This window comes from Mesoplodon densirostris, chromosome X, assembly GCF_025265405.1.
Source record: "Mesoplodon densirostris isolate mMesDen1 chromosome X, mMesDen1 primary haplotype, whole genome shotgun sequence".
NCBI classification, from domain to species: Eukaryota; Metazoa; Chordata; class Mammalia; order Artiodactyla; family Ziphiidae; genus Mesoplodon; species Mesoplodon densirostris.
This window is the reverse complement of record NC_082681.1, coordinates 28,674,316-28,694,747: the sequence shown is the minus strand read 5'-3', so window position 1 is coordinate 28,694,747 and position 20,432 is coordinate 28,674,316. Positions and strand designations below refer to the sequence as shown.

The following is a 20,432-nucleotide window of genomic DNA, read 5'->3' as shown; positions in this document are numbered from 1 at the left end:
TTGGCCCTTAAAGATTGAGAAGCTGAATTTAGAAAAAAATAATAGTAAGGCTGAGCTCTCACAGAAGGCCAAAAAAAAAAAAAAATTGGAATTTGTTATACTAGGGGTAATATAAATTGAAAATATAAATAGCTTCAAGAATGATTTAGATAAATTAATGGAAGATAGGTTCATTAAAGGTTGGTTGTTAAGGAAAAGCCAGGAATGTCTAAAGTCTGTGAGATACTCAATATATTTGAAAGCGGTAGAAGGTGGCACAGACCTGACCCCAAACCAGTGCAGGCCACAGTGCTAAAGTCTTCCTCCTGGAGGCTCTCTGCTGGCCAGGAGTTAACCCTTTAGTTGTTGGACTATTGGGAGTTTCCAGGAAGGAGATCATGGGGACAGGCTGGGGTGTCCAGGAGGCAGAGGGTTCTGGGCAATAACTATTTATCAACCAGAAGCATTCCAATATTTTAATAACAGTTATGACTACACTAATGCATATTGGCTAAAAATTAGTCCTGGGTGTGCCTATCTTCCGAGATAGACTTCAGAGATGATGTCTGTCAGAGGTACATTGGGATGGATGGACTACAGTGTGATAACGATCTTAGGATTCTGAGAAGTCAAATGAAACCTTTAAATAACCAAAGGATTTTTAATTTTTACCTCGAGGGCTGTTCAGTGAAGCTTCCGATGCTCTCCCTCCATCTCCACAGTGACTCTGGTCAAAGGGAAGGCACTGATCTCCTGTTCCTGCCACCACTTCAAAATTCTTGGTCAAATCTTTTGTTTCCACAAGAGATTTCAACTTGTAGACTTTTCGGGTATTGGTGTCTGATAGGTAAAGTGATTCAGACACAGGGTCCATAGCCAGATAGTATTTGTGAGCAGGACTTGTGCTAAGGAAGAGAAAAGTAAAGTTATTCAAAGCAATTTGTTCAGCATACACTCCCTGGGGTCTGCCTTTTGTCACAAATGGAAAATTCTCTTAAGAAATAAAAGAATTAATGTATCTTCCTTATGTACCGAGGGGATAGATAACCTCTTTGTTTTTCTAGTAATGGGTCTGGTATTAAAATATAATTCAGTGCATACTGCTAACCTGTAATGTTCCTGATATTCCAATACCGTCCATTTGGGGGTAGAGAAAGAAGCAGAAGACAGAAAATCCCAGGAGATACTTTTTCTCATACATACCTTTCATAGCCCCCTCAGTTCTCCAATTACCTACTAGATGACTGCCTGGATGTCTAAGTCACCTCAAACTCAACAAATCCAAAACAGAAGTTATTCTCTTCCTGCCTTCCCCATCCTTCAAAAACCTACTTCTTGTCTTCTGGGCTTCCTGCCTCACCTGCGGTCACTATTGTCCTCCCAGGGTCCTGCTGGAAATTGAAAGGCACGTACAAAAAGTGAGGAGTGTGTCTTAGGCAGGGCTGCGCTGGAGATACTTTTCCACTCCAAGCTTCCTTTTGTTAGCTGACCACTGTACTTCTCTAATACACTTTTTCTTTTTCAGGACATAATAGAAGTGATCATATTTGACCTTGTTTTGGTTATAATTACAATCATCCATACCTCCAAAAGGTGACACTCAAGTAACCTTGATTGGATTTTGGTATTCCTGAAACTCTTCAGTTACATACTTACATAGGATCTTGTGTTATTTTTATCTGCATACGTGGCTGAGCTCATTCATTAGTTTTGACTATTCCTAATATCATTTTTCCAATAGCTGCAGGAACTTTGGTTTGGGGGACATTTTGCTTGAACTTAAGGTTCATGTACTGCTGATATCATCCAAGCTCCCAACATGGAAGTCTAACCCTTACTCTCCCCTTTTCTCTCCACATTGTGCCTAATTGTGCCTGAAAACAAGCTTTCAGAAGATTTGTCCCTCCTGCCATCACATTAGTTCTAACTCTTATCATCTGTGGCCTGGAATATTTTCTATAGTCCTGCCCATAGGAGGTGTCTTTGAAATCTTAAATCCATTTTCCCCCCATACTGACTCCAGGGTTATTCTGATCATTTGGTTCCCATCTTTAAAAACTGTACAAACTTTTAAGTGTTCCTTGGTGTGGTGCACATTCCTTTCTTCACTTAGTAATTAATTCTCTTTAACCTTTTAAGGCTTTACTCAGGCATCACCTACTGAAGAAAGCCTTCCGGAAATGTCTAGGCTCGGTTATTTGCACTATGCTTACCTCTATTCTCGGGGATCACACATCATATTACTTTTTAAAAAATGTACTGGTATGCCCCAGTAAACCACGAAAGCTTGGAGGAGAGCAATCTTGTCTTATCTCTAACGTGCTCACTGCACAGCACTCTGCCTCACACCCAATGGTCTAAGCCAGAAACCAGAAGCCATTCTTTACTTCCTCTTTCCACCATTCCCCATATCCAGGAAAACATCATTAAAAAAAATTCTACCTCCTAAACTCTTTTCCGATCTGCCCACTTCTCTTTATCTCCACCGTCATTAGTCCTGACATCTCTCAGCTGCACTCCTTGCTTGGTAATACCATTTCTGTATTGTGGATTTGTTCAAGTCGTTCAGAAGTATTTACTAAGTGCAAACAATGTGCCAAGGAACTGTGCTATGGTCTGGAGACCTACCTGTGTGCCCAATACAGCGCCTTGCTGCATGAAACTCACAGTCTAGTGGGGGAGTCAGATCAGTAAATAGGCTATGATTGTCATAAATCCAAGTGTTACAGTAGAAGTAGAAAGGGAGAGAAATGAGCAGATAGGAGGGACACGTGACCTAGCAGCAGCTATCACATTGCATTAGCATTATTTTTTTTAAATTATGAAGTCCATACTTTACTCATATTTCCTTAGTTTTTAATTAATATCCTTTTTCTGTTTCAGGATTCCACCTAGGATACCAAATTATATTTAGTCTTCGTCTCCTTAGGCTCCCCTGGGCTGTGACAGTTTCTTAGACTTCCCTTGTTTTTGATGACCCTGATAGTTTTAAGGAGTACAGGTTAGATATTTTGTAGGATGCTCCCACGGCAACATGTCTGATTTTTCTTTTTTCTCATAGTTATACAGCGATTACAGGTTTTGGGGAGGAAGACCACAAGGGTAAAGTGCCATTCTCATCAAATCAAATCAAGGGTAATAATATCAACATGACTTACTGTTGATGTTGACCTCGATCGCCTGGCTGAGGTAGTGTTTGTCAAGTTTCTCCTCTGCAAATTTACTTTCTCTCTTACTTTCCACATTGTATTCTTTGGAAGGAAGTCATTCTGCCAAGGCAACACTTAAGGAGTAGGGAGTTATACTCCACCTCCTTGAGGGTCGAGTAGCTACATAAATTATTTGGAGTTCTTCTGCATGAGAACCTTATCTTTTCTCCTCCATTTATTTATGAACTCAACCATTTATTTATATCAGTATGGACTCATGGATATTTGCTTTATACTTTGCATTAAACTCCTGTGACTTTATTTTGTTGCTCAAATTGTTCCAGCTCTAGCCATTGGGAGCTCTTTCTGTGCGCTTATGTGCCCCTCATAAACCCCCATCAATGTCGGTGCATTTTGTTTTTTTTTGAGCACTTCCTTACTTTCTGGAAGTACAAGATGTTGCAGACTCATCTTGTATAATCCCTGCTCCAGGACTAGAATGAGTCATTTCTCCAAGGACCCCTGGTTCCTTTTATTGAAGAATGGTATTAGAAACTGAGACCTGAGTGCTGGGTGTAAGCACTATTTTTCCCACATCTCTCTCTCTCCAGCTACACTGTGAACTCTTTGCAGGCAAGAACCTTATTCCTCTCTCTACCTCAGTGCCAACAGTGGGTCCGACAGGGTTGATGTTCAGGAAGTGCTGAACTAAACTGTAGGACATGAAACTAACTAAGACATAGAGGAGTTCGGGCCTTGGCTACTTAGCCAAGCAAAATGGAGGGGAGAAGGTCATTAGAATGATTAAGATACTTCTTAAGGACTGGCATGTTCCTGATTGTATTTGTAATTGCATTTGCCCTCTAAGCATATTTATATTAATGATAGTAAGGCTGGCAAATACTGATTTGAGACCCAGTTTATGGTTTTAATTGGAAAAAAATCAAATCCAATTGGAATACTTGATTTTTTTCTACTTACCTTCATCAAATAAGAGAATCCGGTAGATTCCAGGGACATCTTCAACCCTGGAACCACCATGACAGCTGCTGTAAATAAACTGTAAAGGGTCCCAACAGATTCCAGAATTGATTTGGCAGTCATATCAGACAAAGCATCTCTGTAGCAAAGACTGCTTAAATAGGGGTTTGAGTAAAAGTTTTGACATATTTACTTGCACTTTTTGCCTTCAGAATAAAATTTTTCCAGTGCCCTTAGATCTCTCTAGAATACAGAAGGGGTCACAACCCTTCCCTGAAACAACCTTCAATACTTTGGTAGCCAGTCTGTGGAAGTTTCAACTGAGCCAGATCAATCATGTTTTGTTTAGGAAAAGTCCATAGGCTATTTTTCCATGAGAAATGTTATTTGCACAAAAGCACTTTGGAATGCATTCCATTCATTTATTATTGAATATCCCCAATGTGCCTGTGAGGGAAGTTGGAATTATCATTCTTCTCAAACCTCAGCTGGGGAAACCCAGACACATAGAAGGCTCGCCCAAGGTCGCCAACAAGCCTGTGCTTGGACTAATATTAGATTAGATCATATGTGACTGTGTATGAAAATAAATACCTACAAGAATAGTCTTGTTCTGAAAGTGGCAAAAAAAAAAAATCACTGTTACTGTCTTCTTCTAACTATGTTGCTCAGCGAGGCTGTTCTCAAACTTTGCACACTGGCCTTTAGAAAATGGAACAGCCCAACGCACCAAATTCAAATCTGATGGTTATTTTCTTGACAGCCAACAGTCAGGAAGGTCTCCTATATTGAGATGTAATTTCTTGCCATTTCATGCCATTTCCCAAGTGCACATCAGCTCTTTTGAGATTGTTTCTTTCTACTTTGTGAAAACATGCCAAACCTGAGAAAGAAAAACCACTGGACTACATTCCAATTTGTTCTAATCCCTTGTGTCTAAACGTGTATTGCAATTTGAGATACGTGAAGATTTCTCTTACAGCTTCAGTGTTACACTTATTGTCACCTTCTGGTTAGTTTTATATGCAAGCAATGCCCTTCAACTTAGCAAAGATCCCTTCATTCATGCTAGTTAAAATCACACAGATTGTTAAATGGGCAATTAATGCTTATAATTGATGCTGGGCAACATTTTACCAGTAAGCAATTTGATAACCAATTTAATTTGCTTAAGGAATCAGTTATGCTAAAGTAGCAAGGCTGATCTTGTGCACTGGTATTTAGGAAGTGGCATCTCCCAAACAAAATCCAAATTACAAACCCTATCAGTGCCATTTTGATGACAATTGGCATTTGAAAGTGAACAAATTCAATTTTCTCCTTTGCAATTTCAGGTAATTTAGAACAGTTTTGACAAGTGTAATGCATAAACAAATTGAATACAAATACTCATTATGACTAATTTCAGAGTTATGTGCCCTTGTCAGTAAATGGTCAGTTTAAAGTTTATTATTTTTTGGTGGGATAAAATAGAAAACATGAGGTCACATAAGAGGAAAATGGAAAAATCTTATTCGAGAAGGTCATCATGGGCATTCTCTCTTAATACACACGTCAACTACATTCCTGGAAGCAGGAAGATTGCTGTGCTACCTCTCTCTCTACCTGCAACTTGAAAACATCGAATCTATTTGAACTTACAGACTCACTTGTGATATCACCTAAGGAAAACATAAGCCTGAAAGTTTTGCTTTCCCATGAAGTACTGAATGGCCAGCTTTCACTTATCTTGTTTTCTTTTTGGTATATTCTGATCCTCCAGCAAATTCCCACTTAGTGGAGCTCTCTCCTTTTGGAAGACACTTACCTGAGTTATAACTTCCAAGTTCATGTTCACATTATGCCTTTAACCTTACTTAAGAAGTTTCCCTGTTAGCGCATTATTAGGAGGTGGCATCTTAGGCAAGAAGGGGCATTAGGTAGCCACCCATGTGATTTGCTTACCTATGTCTGGTATCTCTGTTTCTAGGGTGCACAAGGTATCCACGAGTGGCAAGTAAAAGCAAACAGAGAGTCATCAGTATCATTCAACAAGCCAAACCTAACCAGACACACCTATTCCTAACTCAGCTTGTGGCTATTAGAGGGACTCCACAGGGATCACTTAGACATGCAAGCCAAAGTGGACCCAATCCCTCAATCCCTCCAGGCTGCTCCTCCTAAAATGGTGTCAAGGTGACTGAATATCCTGCATGGTGGGTGGGCAAAGATCTAAGGCAGTTTTTTTCAAAAAGTTCACTCGGGACTGTTTTCATTGGAATCGGTTGGGTTCTTGCCACATATGCAGTTTCCTGGGGCTCTCCCCAGTCATATGAATCAGGATCTTGAAGTGGGAGTGGAATTCCCAGGAATTCCATTTTGAACAAACTCAGGTGGTGATTCTGATGCAGAATAAGGTTTAAGAACCACTAGGCTAGGTTTTGAAGAAGTAGCCACTGCAAAGGGTCTGACTGTTCTAGGCTCTATTTTGTTTTTCTGTTTTGTTAAATTTTGAATATTATTTTATTTATTTTTTAATATAGCAGGTTCTTATTAGTTTTGAAAGCCACTTTATCAAAATGCAAACTCTTTCATTATCAAGTCTTGCGTGCAACAGACATCCCAAACCCAACTTTAAGCCACTTATATGATTGCAGAGATAAGATAGGGACATGTCTTGTGAACATTAGCACATTATTTAGCAATATTAAACAATTTAACAAATTGAAAGTATAAAAGTTTTCTCTTCGACCATGATAGAATGTCCCTGGCATCAAAACTGCTGCATCAAAATAGCTTTGATAAAACACCATTTACATCAAACTCCTAGGGCCTTGTGTTGTCCAGTTATCCATGCACCAAGGGGGCAACCGGGGTGGGCAAAACAGAACTATGTCAGAAGCAGCAGAGCGCTTTGGGGAGCCCCTGATCTGTAATCCTCTTGGCACAGGGCACTGCCTAGGCTATTTCACTCTGGGACCTGGTATGGGTCTTCTCACACCGGGAGCGCAGTCCGTGGACAGGCCTGACTTTGGGTCAAATCTGCCCAGAACTAAAAGGCTATAATCATCTGTGAAATATAGTCATTTAAATTTTAAAATCCTTTTAAACCTGGCCCTTATGTCATTTTGAAAAACATGAAGATAACAAATCTTTTTATCTAAACTAGAAAATGTTCTTATTCTTTGGAACATCAGGAAAGAAGAAAAGATACAAAATGATATCTTTTGAAGCCATCTGCAACTACTGATTCAAGTCTTTTTAAAGAGAATCTTTCGTCCGCCTGCCGATGCAGGGGACGCGGGTTCGTGCCCCGATCCCGGAGGATCCCACATGCCGCGGAGCGGCTGGGCCCGCGAGCCATGGCCGCGGGGCCTGTGTGTCCGGAGCCTGTGCTCCGCAACGGGAGAGGCCACAGCAGTGAGAGGCCCGCGTACAGCAAAAAGGAAAAAAAAAAAAAAAAAAAAAAATAAAGAGAATCTTTCTGGGATTTTACTAGTTGGGTTATGGTGAGGATCCACTGACTTTTCTGTTTCATGGGGCCACGTCAAAAGGGTGGGTATCCCCTGGGTTGACACAAAAGATCAAAAGGTAAGGGTGGGGAGATGTGATTAGAAATCTGGCCCCAGACATTTGAACCTCTTTGAGTTTTTTTGTCTTCAGACACTTGCTTGTTTTTGTGGTCTCTAAATTACAGGGTGAGTGTGCTTGAGGCTGGCTCTAATCACCGTTACAGGGCTGATCTTCCTGAAGGAAGCTGAGTTGTAAAAATACTAAAAGGATCTCATTAAAGCATGGTTTCATCTACCACAGAGTCTCATGGTACAGAACCATTTGTGTGGCTACAAAGGGTTCTGAAATTCTTAGGTGATGGCAAGGTGTGGGGAGGGGGATGGTCTGACTTTCTTGCAGCTTCTTCTGATCCTGCCAATAATGTCACTGTGAATTTGGAAAGATGTCCCATATTATGCAGAGCAGCTTCTCTTGTTAGCATCTCAGAGGGAGGAAGTGAAAATGACGGAATTTATTTCCGGTGTATGACCTTGTTCTGTCCCAGAATTACTTTTAGTTATAGGTTTCGGATTGAGCCACCACCAAAGTCGGTCTGCTGTCTAGCTGGCAATGGACTGCATGCTGAGGTGTCAGCGTGTGAGTGCTTCACAAGTGCCTGGGCCCATCAGCGGGCATCACCACCTGGCAACTGACTGACTTGAAGCTTGCAGTGAGTTCGGAGAAAGGAGTGGAATGGCACAACTTTTTAGAGCAAGAAATGCTCCTGATGGTAGGACCTTTAAGTAGATCTCTGATTTTGTTCAGGACCTACATGATTAAAAGGGCTGTCTATTCTTTTTTAATTAAAAACTTTTTATTGAGATATAATTCACAAACCATAAAATTCACGCTTCTAAAAGGTGCAATTCAGCAGTTTCCAGTACATTCATAGAGTTGTGCAACCATCACTATCACTGAATTCCAGAACATTTTCATCATCCCATGAGGAAACCCCGTGCCCATCAGCAGTCATTCCCCATTTCCCCAGCTCCCCCAGCCCCAGGTAACCATTAATCTGCTTTCTGCCTCTATGGATTTGCTTATTCTGGACATTTTATATGAACAGAATCATATAATACGTATCTTTTTGTGTCTGGTTTCTTTCACTTAGCATCATTTCTGACCTATTCTTTGTACATCCAGTGAGGTGGGGGATGGAGAAAAAAGGGACATGCCAACTTCGGAGTTGCTGTCTCGTGACCAGTCGTCATGAGAGTTTGCCTGGCCTGCTCTGTGTTGGTTGCAGCACTTTGCTTGTTCTTCATGCTGTTTTCAGCTTCTTCCCTTATACGTAGCCAGAAATATCTGAAGTCAAAGAACGGACTTCCCTGCCTGCTCATCTTCCCATGGTAGTCTTCCTTTGAAGACCGAGTTTCCACTCCTGCCACTGGTTGACTTCTTAGATCTTCCAACTTCAGCAAACCCTCATCTAAGACTGTCCTCATTCTCTGGCTCTGTCCCTTGGCCCTATCTCAACTTACCTGTCTTGTGTTTAGGGTCCTACTTTCAGCTAGCAGTTCGTTTGAAAAGCAATCTCACAAACGAATCCATGCCCAGGGATTAATGATGATGTTAGCTTGATGGGTCATTCTAACACAGGTTCCTGTGTTGGGGACTCTCGGAGAGGCAATGTCTCAACTCAGAGGAACACATTTCTTAGAGTGGAAATTGGGGCACTGTGGAAGGCCAGCGAAGATGTTTTGGGGTGAGGTAAAGGGAGCCTTTGAGTGTCAATGCTAATACATGAGGTTACACTGGGAAGGTAACCACCTATTTCACCTACATGTAGTTTGTTTCTGTCTTTGTAGCTCCAGTGCTGCTGACAAGAGGAAGGTTCTTGGTCATTTCTCAGATATTTTCAGAGCCCTCAAAGTCCACATTCCATACGCTCCTTCAGCAGAGTACTCTACAAGTTCCACTGCCTCTCAGCATGCTAACTGCCCCTAAGTGGGTGCTATTCCAATTCTACTCAATCCCTAGTCAATGACAGGAGTTGAGTCCTGAGAACAATGTAGGAAATATTAACCAGTCACTGTAAAAGAAACAGTAACATCTCGAGAAATTTTCATGTCACAGTGACATTTGTCAAGTCCAAATTACTCAAGGTACCAAGAAGCATCCGCCTGGCTCTTATTTTTTTTTTCTTTCTTTCATTTTTAATGAAAGGACAAAATAAATATCTGGAGAATAACAGCATCTTGAAGAATAACAGAATGAGGTTTTTATAAAGAATAAGTCATTTCCAGTTATGCTTAATAAGTTTTCTAATAGATTCGTGAAATTAGAAGATGAGAGGGGAGCAAGAGGATATTCATATTTAAATTCTTGCAAAGCACTTGACATGGTGTCTCCTGTTTTTACTTATATAACTATCCATGTAAGTTTTAGAAAACTGAAAAATGACCCTGAGGCCATAATCAAAGGAAGAGGAAACAGTCATTAATTGATGAGAAATAGTTGAAGGACTTGGGGATGTAGAGAATGAAGAAGAGAAAGCTCAGGAACCTATGGTAATCTGTCTTTACACTTGCGAAAGTTTCTCAGGTAAACGAGGGAAGTGGCTTCTGTGCTTCAGATGTTAACATTTGCCACTACTGAGTGGATGTTTCATGAAGGCAATATAAGGAAGAATTTTCAACAGAGCATTCCAAAGATGCAATGGACTGTCTAGAGAGATATGTAAGTTTTCTGTTATTGAAAAGGATCAAACAAAGTACAGATGATCAACCGTCAGGGATGCAGTGGGCACTACATTGTACCAGATGCCTCCATGGACTCTTTCTATCACTAAGCTCACAAATCTGTGATATCACTTTTGTGTTACTGAAATATGTGTGTGTGTTTAAAATTTTAACACGAGAAGCAAGTCACTAGGGATACCTAGACCTAAACTATCTCATATAGAAATAAATCTATCTTAAAAAAAAATCTTCACAGAATGTATTTTTGCGACTCCCTAAGGTTTAATTGCATGATCTTATAAGCTTCCCTTCTTTATCATTTTATCTCAATTTCTCACTGGAAGGAAGCACTAAGATGTATATGTGCAGATGAAATCTGCAGTAAACAGGCAAAGGGATATACTTAAATAACAAGAAATAATATTGTTGTTCTTGGCATGTTGCTAATAATAATCACATAACTGACTTTTCCTTGCCCTCCCCATTCAGCCAATGGGGGATCAGCTTGAGGAAATAAATGATCATCCACCAATGAAAATGAAATTATTTTTGAGGTCAGATGAAAGAAACTCAACTGGGGACAGTTTGGATCGGTAGAGCTGAGAGGAAAAATCTATAGTCTTCTAATCTTTGAAATGTCAAGGGGCATCTGGAATTGTTCAGTGTGCCCCCAAATGGAACAAGAGGATGAAAGAGAAGGAAATCTAGAAGGGCATCCAGTAGGAGTAAGCTTTATGTCCTCTCAAAGTGTCATCAAACTCTGGGCTGAGAAGTACCCATCTGTGGATCTTAAAACAAGTTAAACCGTTTAAGACATGTAAGAGGATGCTCAAATATTAACGTGAAGCCAATTTTATAGATAGAAAAGTAGAAAACAGAGTAGTTAAGTTATATAATGAATAACCTGACAGACAGTGAAGATCTAGAATGTTCTGTATCCCTTTCTGTAACAACTTATTGAGGATATTGTTCTTTCATTCACAGCTTTAAATGCAACCAATAACATAATGACTATATATAGTCTGTGTTTCCAAGGAAACAGGTGACTCAACCAAATAAAATGACTAATATGCACTGGAGGGGGGCAATTAAATTAACTGATTTTAACATCAACCAAAAACTGGTACGAAATGAAGTTTCTGTCTATATACAGTAGAATTCAATGAACATTATGGCTGTGAAGCTAGCAAAGCCCCTTATATCAACTTATTTCTCCCCAGGAAGTTTAAGTCTGGAAAAGTTACAAAGCAAATATAAAAATTCACCAATTGTATGTGAAAGATGCAATGTGTACAGTACAGGCTACCGATCAGGATAGATACTTTTTTAAAAAAAGTGAATCTAATAAGAACTGTATTAGTTTCTTAGTAAACATGACAGATAATGTTTGCTGTCACAGACTGGGTGGATGGTACTGACTGCAGTCAAATAGGGAGTTACCTGTTAATTAGGTCAAAATGATCATATTCATATATATATATATATATATATATATATATATATATATATATATATATATATTCAATCAGCTTATTTCTCCGATGGCCAGTCAGAGGAGTGTCGGAGTAGAGAAGGAAGAACTATTTTTTTCTTCTTGAACCTAATGCAGGGAATCTTAACCATGAGTCTATGAAAGGGCTTCATCCACGGGAGGTGGGGGGGAATGTGGGGAGAGGGAAAATTTGTGACCCCTGAATTTTTTGTGAATTTTTTTTCTGGGGAGAAGGCCCATAACATACAATAGATTCTCAAAAAGATCTGAGAATTTAAAAAGAGAATGTTAGGAAGAATTGCTCTACAGGAAGTCAGCTCAGAAGAGCCAGCCAGGGAGACTCAGGCTAAGTGAGGGCCTGGGTGTATGAGCTCATTGTGTGCACTCGCCTATGCATTTGAAGAGCTGTGACAGTGAGAGAGAGCGGTGTTTTGGAGTAAGAAGGAGTAGAGGGATCGGAAAATACTTCACGCCATCAGAAATGAATTTTCCTTTCTACTGAGAAAATCACTGCAATTAGGGTCCAAGTTATTCTACTTTAGTCTTCAAATGACTTTATGTTGAAGGTCATAAGGTACTTGGGACTAAAATTCAAATTTGTGAACAGTTAAGGATCCTTGACGAGGGAGAATCTCCTTGATGAATGACAATTGCTCCACCTTAGGTAAATTTGCATTTAAATTACAACGGAAAGGACTAAATTTAGCTGGGTTTTCTTTTTTGTTTTTATAGATAATCCTATGGTTTTTTCCTCTGAGGAGTTAGCTATATAGGGGCTAGCTATATAGGTTTTATAGGGTTGGCTATATAGGGTCAGCAAGACAAGGTCTCTGTCTACCGGACGGCCAAGATCTGCATGCCTGGAAATATTCAGATGGTGAATGAATTGTTCAGTGCTCCACCCATGTTCCGCATCAGGTAGACAGAACTTCCCTAGGATTTTGAAAACAACATAGAATGCTGTATAAAACATTTGCAAATCCAGGCATACAGCCATCTTGGCCTTCCTTATTGACTTTCCACTAAGTAGGTGCCCAAAGGGATATAGTGCTTGTAATGACAAATCCCAGTGAGGTATGACATCCCGAGGTACATGAACATTTGATTAGGGCAGGGTGCTATGAATTAGTACCTCTCTAGACTCTGTAGATGTGCTTTATCTTTATAAAATCTTAATTTTACAATCTATTTTTTTATCAGTCAAGGGATTTAACAGCTTCGTTCTCTATGACAGCGTTTGCAATTATAATTAAGAAATGTATTAAAACTGGAGTGAATTAATGTGAAAAATGGATGGGGGCTTGGGACTAGAAGATTTCCCCAGCTAGGTATGAAAGACTAACTCAGTCTGAGAAACAGGAGGTAGATTCCAAAGCAAAGCACGAGAATCTGAAAAATTTCGAGGACTGTCCTTATGTATTCAAATTTCCACGTTTGTGTCAACATGAGTGTTAAATTAAAATGACCCAAGATTTTGCATGTGCTTTCACTGGTCTTGACTGTGCTCCATACATACAAGTTGTTCCATCATTGTCTCTATTCTCCCAGTCACTACTTTTCAGGTCAATGAGGTGATGAATGAGGCAAGAACTGTTTTGTCGAATAGTTTATAGAGTGGCGCCAAAGTCTCCTGGAACATAGGGAAATTTTCAGCCTAATGCCCTGAAGGCATGTGTCAGGGATAAAGCTGTCATAACCAATGAGAAGAAAGGCTCTACCAGTTTACCCAGGGAAAGGGAAACAGGTCTGTTTATCTCTACTGAGATGAGAGAGGATGTTTTCCTTTTCTAGGACTCCGGGGGACATATATTTGTGTCTTATATCCTTATAAAGAGAAATAAAGCTGATTAAGCCATGGTCTATTTACTTGCTATCTTTGTGTAACTTCAAAATATGAAATACCAAGAGGTATGAATTCCTTTCAAAAGGTGCCAAAATACTTTGTACTCTCAAGAAAATTTCTAAAACAGAGGGAGAAAGCCTAAAGATGAATGCGTTAATCATTTTTTCCCAATGGATTAGAGCTTGCAAGGATAAAAAAGTAATCCTTCCTCAAAATGCCACACAAACACAGATGGCCATTTTCCTTTTGATGAAATGACCACTTCAAAAGACTGGACCTGGGGAACTTAGAAAATTTAGCCTTTTGGATTTGACAACACTTCTACCTGCTAGAATGAATACCAGATATTGCTGATCAGTCTTCATAGTGGCCAGAGCAGGGGTTGAGTGACTTACCTGAGCACTCAGAAGTACTGAGATCCACGTCAGTGACAGGAATGCACCCAGGGAAGGCCACACATACAGGGATGTCAACACTTCCTGGTTCTCCAAAGCAGTGCTCAAAGGTTTCTTCAAGTACGAGTAGCCATGGTGACCTATGTCTGTGTCCCTATTCCTGCATCTTAGCTCAGTACTACAATATGGGCAACTGCATTTTCTGCTCCTTCTGGCAATGCCTTGTCTCTTCCTGTTTTCTCATTCTTGCTTTTTCCTTATCCACTAAGCAAACAGAGATTAGAGGAGCCTTACCTTAATTCCAAAATACTAACGGAGTTTCCCGAGGGAAATATTCGCCTTACAAAATTGAAGTCACCAACATACACACTACCATCAGGGCCAGAAGCTAAGGCAACGGGAGCAAAGAGTTTGTTGTTGTGGGCGAGGCCATTGCAGTTGGTGCAGGCAACACTCCGTTGGTGTCCATTACCCATTATGGTTGATATGACTGGAGGCTGCTGGGAAATGAACATATTTTCTCCATTCCCTTTATGTATGATTCCTAGATCCAAGGGGAATAAAAAAGAATTAAAAAAATTACCACACAATATTCTCAGTGATATTTTAATTTCTCATTGTTCAAAGCAGGAAGGAGCGTTGGCCTGCTATAAAAGAACTTGAGAGTGAAGCACATTGCCCCAGGTTTTATTTGACTGCACAGCTACAACTAATGGCAGCATAACACTTTGCCTCAGTTTGCCCATCTGTGAAATGGAGTAATATACCCAGTCCCTTTAATGTTGATTCTAAATGCCTCAATGAAGCATTTAATGACTAACTTTTAATGATCTCCTGTTCACTTTGGGCTCTGTGAATCATCTGTGGCTCATTTTTCATCTCTGGCTGACTTTCTTCTGATGCCTGGCGCACACCTGTCGGACTTCAAACCACCCACACTATGCAACGGGTTCGTGAAAAGGGAGTATCAGTCAATTTTAATATTAACCTTAGCAAAACACAATCAGGAAGGTAATCTACTTCTGTGAAAAGAAAAGAAATCATATTGCTAGAATGCACTTCAAAGATATAAGAAAAGGACTTGAATTTTCCACTCTTTTGGACCATATCTCACTATCATCAGTGCAGGAAATAGAGATACTGACTTATGAGAATGCTGGAAAATACTTTGCAGTCATTTTCTGTGGGCAATCTCATCCATTCTCACGGCTTTAACTCCCATCTCTCTATGCCGAAACTTTCTCCCGTCTAGAGTTTTCACCTGACATGCAATTTCCTAGTGATCTCTTTACTTGGATGCCTCACAGGTACCTCAAACTCAACAAATTGAAAACTGAACTCATTATTTTTATTTTATTTTTCTGCACTCCCCTACCAAACCCTCCTCCTCCTCCTGTGTTCCCTACTGATCTTCCGAGGTATCACTAGGCGTGTATTTACCCAAGTTGGGAATGTGGGCACCACTGTGGCTCTCCTTTTCCTCACTCTCTAAACCTAATTAATTACTAAACCCCCATTGAGTCTATCTCCTAAAATATGTTGAACCAGTTTCATGGTCTCCATTCCTACCACGACTGCTTTTGTTCAGTTTGTCTTAAGTTCTTGGTCTCCTGGTCTCCATGCATACCCATCTCCAAACCACTGTCCACACTCCTGCCATAGAGATTATTTCAATCTGTGGCTTAAAAACTTTTAATAGTTCCACACCCTCTGTGGAGTAAGGGGTCCATTCCTTATTATTAAGGAATACAAAGTCCTTCATGATTTGGCTCTTGCTTCCTTCTTCAGCCTTCTGTCTCATCGCCCTCTCCTGTGTCTCCTGAGCTTCAGCTACAGCAAACTATTTACAAGTGTTTTCACATGCTTCCATTCCTCTCTGCTTTTTTAAAAAAATTATTTATTTATGTACTTATGGCTGTGGCGGGTCTTTGTTGTGGCACGTGGGCTTCTCTCTAGTTGCTGTGCAGCATGTGGGATCTTAGTTACTTGACCAGGGATCGATCCCGCGTCCCCTGCACTGGAAGGTAGATTCTTAACCGCTGGACCACGAGGGAAGCCCTTCCTCTCTGCTTTTGTACTTTGCTAGTCCCTCTATCCTGAATGCCTTCCTCATCTTGTTTGTTTGGGAAACTCTTACCTATCCTCCAAAGCTCAGCTCAGTTCTTCCCCAGTGCTCTATCCAGCCAGAATTAGTTACTTCCTCCTCTGTATGTGCAGTTTTCCATAGCTCTGTTATAACACTTGCCACATGTATGATACAGTTTTCATCACTTCTCTGTCTTCCCTATTAGAACACGAGCTCCTTGAAGGCACACCCTCTGTCTTACTCCTTCCTGCGTTTCAGTGCCCATCCCTGTGGCCAAGTTGTTATAAGTGCTCAGTAAATGTTGAAAATAGGCTTTGAGTCTCTTATAGTTTCCTTGTCCAAATTCCAATGATTTTGAAAACCTGCTGAGCCTGGGCAGAAAACCCAAGGAACAAGTACTGCTGTGCTAAATAGCTCAAGTCTACCCAGAATGAGCCAGGACAGGTAAAAAAAAAAAAAAAACAGGGCTTCCCTGGTGGCGCAGTGGTTGAGAGTCCGCCTGCCGATGCGGGGGACACGGGTTCGTGCCACGGTTTGGGAGGATCCCACATGCCGCGGAGCGGCTGGGTCCGTGCGCCATGGCCGCTGAGCCTGCGCATCCGGAGCCTGTGCTCCGCAACGGGAGAGGCCACAGCAGTGAGAAGCCCGCGTACCACACACACACAAAACAAACAAACAAACAACAACAAAAAAAAAAACAAAGCCATGTGGTGAGAAGGCATGCCAATGTGTCAGGCTGAAGTAACTGACAGCAAATGAATGAATGCAGTTATCCTGTCCAGTCTTATTTTTTCTCCCATGACCCCTGCTATCTATCTCCTCGGACTACCTGTTACTCTCCCTAAACATTTCCTGAAATGTCTCCCTCAGTTTTCTTCCAACTTTTAGTCCCACAGTCCTACCATAGAAACTACTGATCACTCTGAAATAGGAACGTTGCTGGCAAAAATAGATAAGAGGGTGAAACATGCACAAAACCATGGCACCAAATATGAACCTAGAAGGGGCCTTCCAGGAAACAGAAATCCCATACTCATATAGCCTTTGGATTTCAACTCTTAAGTAATTTTACTTTCCCTCCCAAGGTGATTTCTGGCTATTTTTTCAACATATGATCTGCAGGACCAGCTATGAGCTTATGCCCCAACAAATTGGTCTGTCATTGTAGAACCATGAGATAGATATCTTGAGGCTCACTACTTTCTTATTTATTTTATTAATAACTTTATTAGGCAGTAAAGAAGTCTCTAAAGATTTAGAATAGTTAATTAAGTTAGATTAACAGGATGGAATTTCATTTCTCAAAAAACACTTAATTGCAATGTGATCAATACTGCAATTTAAATGAATTGGGAGAAAGTGAATGAGAACTGGTATGACAGTTGCACAACATCATTGAAAAGAAATCTCCTGATGATCACTCACTGAATATCGTACCAATGAGACTATGATATGTTCTTTAATAAATGAGAAAACCAACTGTTTAGCATGTCAGTATTTTAGCAATGCACTACAGGGTATATCATTCAAAAATATTTCCAATTATGGGCTTGGAAATAGCAGATTTGCTATTAACATCTATTTTCACAGATAGATCTCCATTTTTTTTGATATTAATATAATGGTATAGATAACAATTACCTTCAAAATGACATGTTATTACCAGGCTCCTGGCAATTTAAAAACTAAGGTGGCTATTCTAAACCATTCTTCTAAGCCTGCAATTCTAAAACTCCTCTTTTCTATTAGAAAGCCCAGCACTCCATCAAAGAAGAAGAATGATTAAAGGAAATAAAACATAAGGCAATGTACTTTCTGATTACATCTCAACAATTGATGTCTTGCTTTCATGTAAGGTACTAAAGTGCCCGTGTACTGAAATTACCATTCCTGTTTAAAGCTGAAGCAATCAAAACAAAAATGGGCAAACCCCTTTTGTATTGCCCAGGAAAGATAGATCATTTTGAAGGGTGTTTTTGTTGTTTCAAGAATCTGTTTAACCTTCCATTACATAGAACCGGGGCATACCATCTAGCAACAATGATTTAACACCAATTCTTCTGCAAAAGGTTGCTTTGAAAATATTTTGTTTATGTTCCTGGAAATCTTGATCAATTACTGCTGCCTCCTTTCCAGTTTATTCTGCCACACATGCTCATTTTGAAAACAGAATCAAATGATCCTGAGACTACACACATTATTTATATGAAGGCCAACTTCCTGCTAAGGATTGGGTGTCTTGTTTACAGTCAACAAAGAAACTCCACTGGCTGGAGCCCTACAGCACATTTTCTCCCTCAAGGTTTCCTTTCCTCTGCCAAAAAGTCAAGCCTGTTGTATAGTAAGTTAAGCACACTTTTAAACACACTACTCATATCTTCCTGCTACCTTGCTCAGAACTTCTTTTGAAGCTTATAAATAAGTTTGAAATAAAAATTCCCCTTGGGAGCCAGTGGGTGGTGCTTTATGCTGATTTCAAAGAAGAAACCATTTTTCAGGCTTATGAACATGGGACCCAATACATATTTCTCTTAGGACTTGACTGAGAGGATATAAACACAAACTGGGAGATATGCCAACGTGATCAATGGAAACTTACTTGTCCTCCCACTAAAACCATTTGCCAACAAACTACTGGCCTATCTTGGAGGCTAAGTTAAAGGAAATTCTTTATCCATTTCAGACAGATGACGATACCCAATCAGAACCCTGGATTGTTTTTCCTAATAATTTTAAACACTCAACTGGCATAATTTTAAAGAACTGATTTATCTTAAAAGAATAAATATGTACACTCTGTAATCACTAAGAAGTTGTAATTTGAAGGAATAATATTGAAAAACACAAATTCCTAGTTTTTTTTTTTAATCTCACAGTGAAAGCAGGAACCATCTCGATATATCAGGCATAATATTTGGAAACAACGCTCCACAACCAATGGTTAATTGTCAGGTAAATACAATTGCTGCAACTGAAATGACAAATGGTCTGAAAACACTGCCTACTAGAAACTACCCGCTGCATAATGATGTTGGAGCCAAAGAAAAACTGCAGAATTGAATGGCAGCAGACATCCAATCTAATTACAGGTGTCTTTTTAACCAGCGAGAGGAAATTGGGGGAAGACAGATTCTTGTTTCTAATCTGCTATCTGTCTCAGATCAAAAAAGCGGGGTGTCTAAAGAGTTAGGCTCTGGCCTTAATCAGTCAGAAAAGACGGTCTGACCTGAGGGGGAAAGAGCATTGCTTTCTAATTGGTCCTCTCAAAGCTGCTCCTTCACACTTATCATTCCTGCTTCTAAAACTGCGTTTATGGGTGGGATTTAGATTCTGAAAATGTCCCAAGAGAGGTTTTCGTGTCCAAGGGCAGGCTGAAAGGCACTGGCAGAGCTGCCTTCAGATCTGTTTCCTGGCAAGTGTGACCAGTTCTTGGTTAGAAATACAATGTGCCAAAAAATGAGATGATAACATGAACAAATCTTCCTTTTAAAAGATCTATCTTAAGTAAGGTTTCTTTCTCAGAATAAAAATTCTCAGAAAGAGACAGAAAGTAGATTTAGTGGGGTTGGGGTGAGTACAAGGGATCTTTTGGGGTGATAAAAACATTCTAAAACTCTGTGGTGGTGATGGTTGCACAACTCTACCATTTACTAAAAATCATTGAAGTGTACACTTAAAATGAGTAAATTTTGTGGTGTATAAGTTATACTTCAGTAAAGCTGTTAAAAAGATTCCCAGAAATAACTTGGTACCTATTACCTAAAAACCAATTACTGGTGAATCAGGGGTGAAAAGGACACATTTGTGGAAATCAGGGGGGCCCCTAAAGCCAACTTTCTGAATGGCTCCCCTCTGTTCTGAATTTTTAAACCTGGGTGAAGCAAATGGTAAGAGAATATAGGACTGGGAGCACACAGCTGGGGGCTGGACTGAGGTCATTTCCACTTTGTGTTTAATGTCAATGACAGGCATTTGAAAGAGACAATCCATACAAGCCAATAAAAGTGAGTGGAAAAGAAACGGCTGCTTAAAATGTCAAACTCTTTCAAATCAAAACAAAAAAACCTAATAATTTAATAAGTGGCATCTGCCCTTTCGTTTTTATACTTTTAAAACTGTGATTCTCCTTTTGACAACAGAAAAAAAGTTGACATTTTATATCCGTGCCTGAATCTTTGCTCTTAAAAAAAAAAACAGTTGGAAGTGGAATTTAGGATCTTCCTTGAATGAGGGGAAGGAGGTATAACAAGGGCATATAGCAATGGACTCCATCTTCAGGGCCCACACTGGGACTC

The 20,432-nt window shown here is 40.0% G+C and overlaps 1 protein-coding gene across 3 annotated transcripts in view; it reads right to left on the bottom strand.

The window, feature by feature from the left end:
* Positions 1-20,432, bottom strand: part of TENM1 (teneurin transmembrane protein 1) — a 596,609-nt gene that overhangs the window by 112,983 nt on the left and 463,194 nt on the right. For 2 of the 3 annotated variants that reach the window (XM_060088152.1, XM_060088153.1), the window contains exons 20-22: positions 14,346-14,595; positions 6,054-6,074; positions 652-884 (exon numbers count right to left, since the gene is read on the bottom strand). In XM_060088152.1, coding sequence (XP_059944135.1) covers positions 652-884; positions 6,054-6,074; positions 14,346-14,595 — 504 coding nt within the window. The remainder of the gene's footprint in view (positions 1-651; positions 885-6,053; positions 6,075-14,345; positions 14,596-20,432) is intronic. The other variant, XM_060088154.1, reaches the window with a different exon arrangement.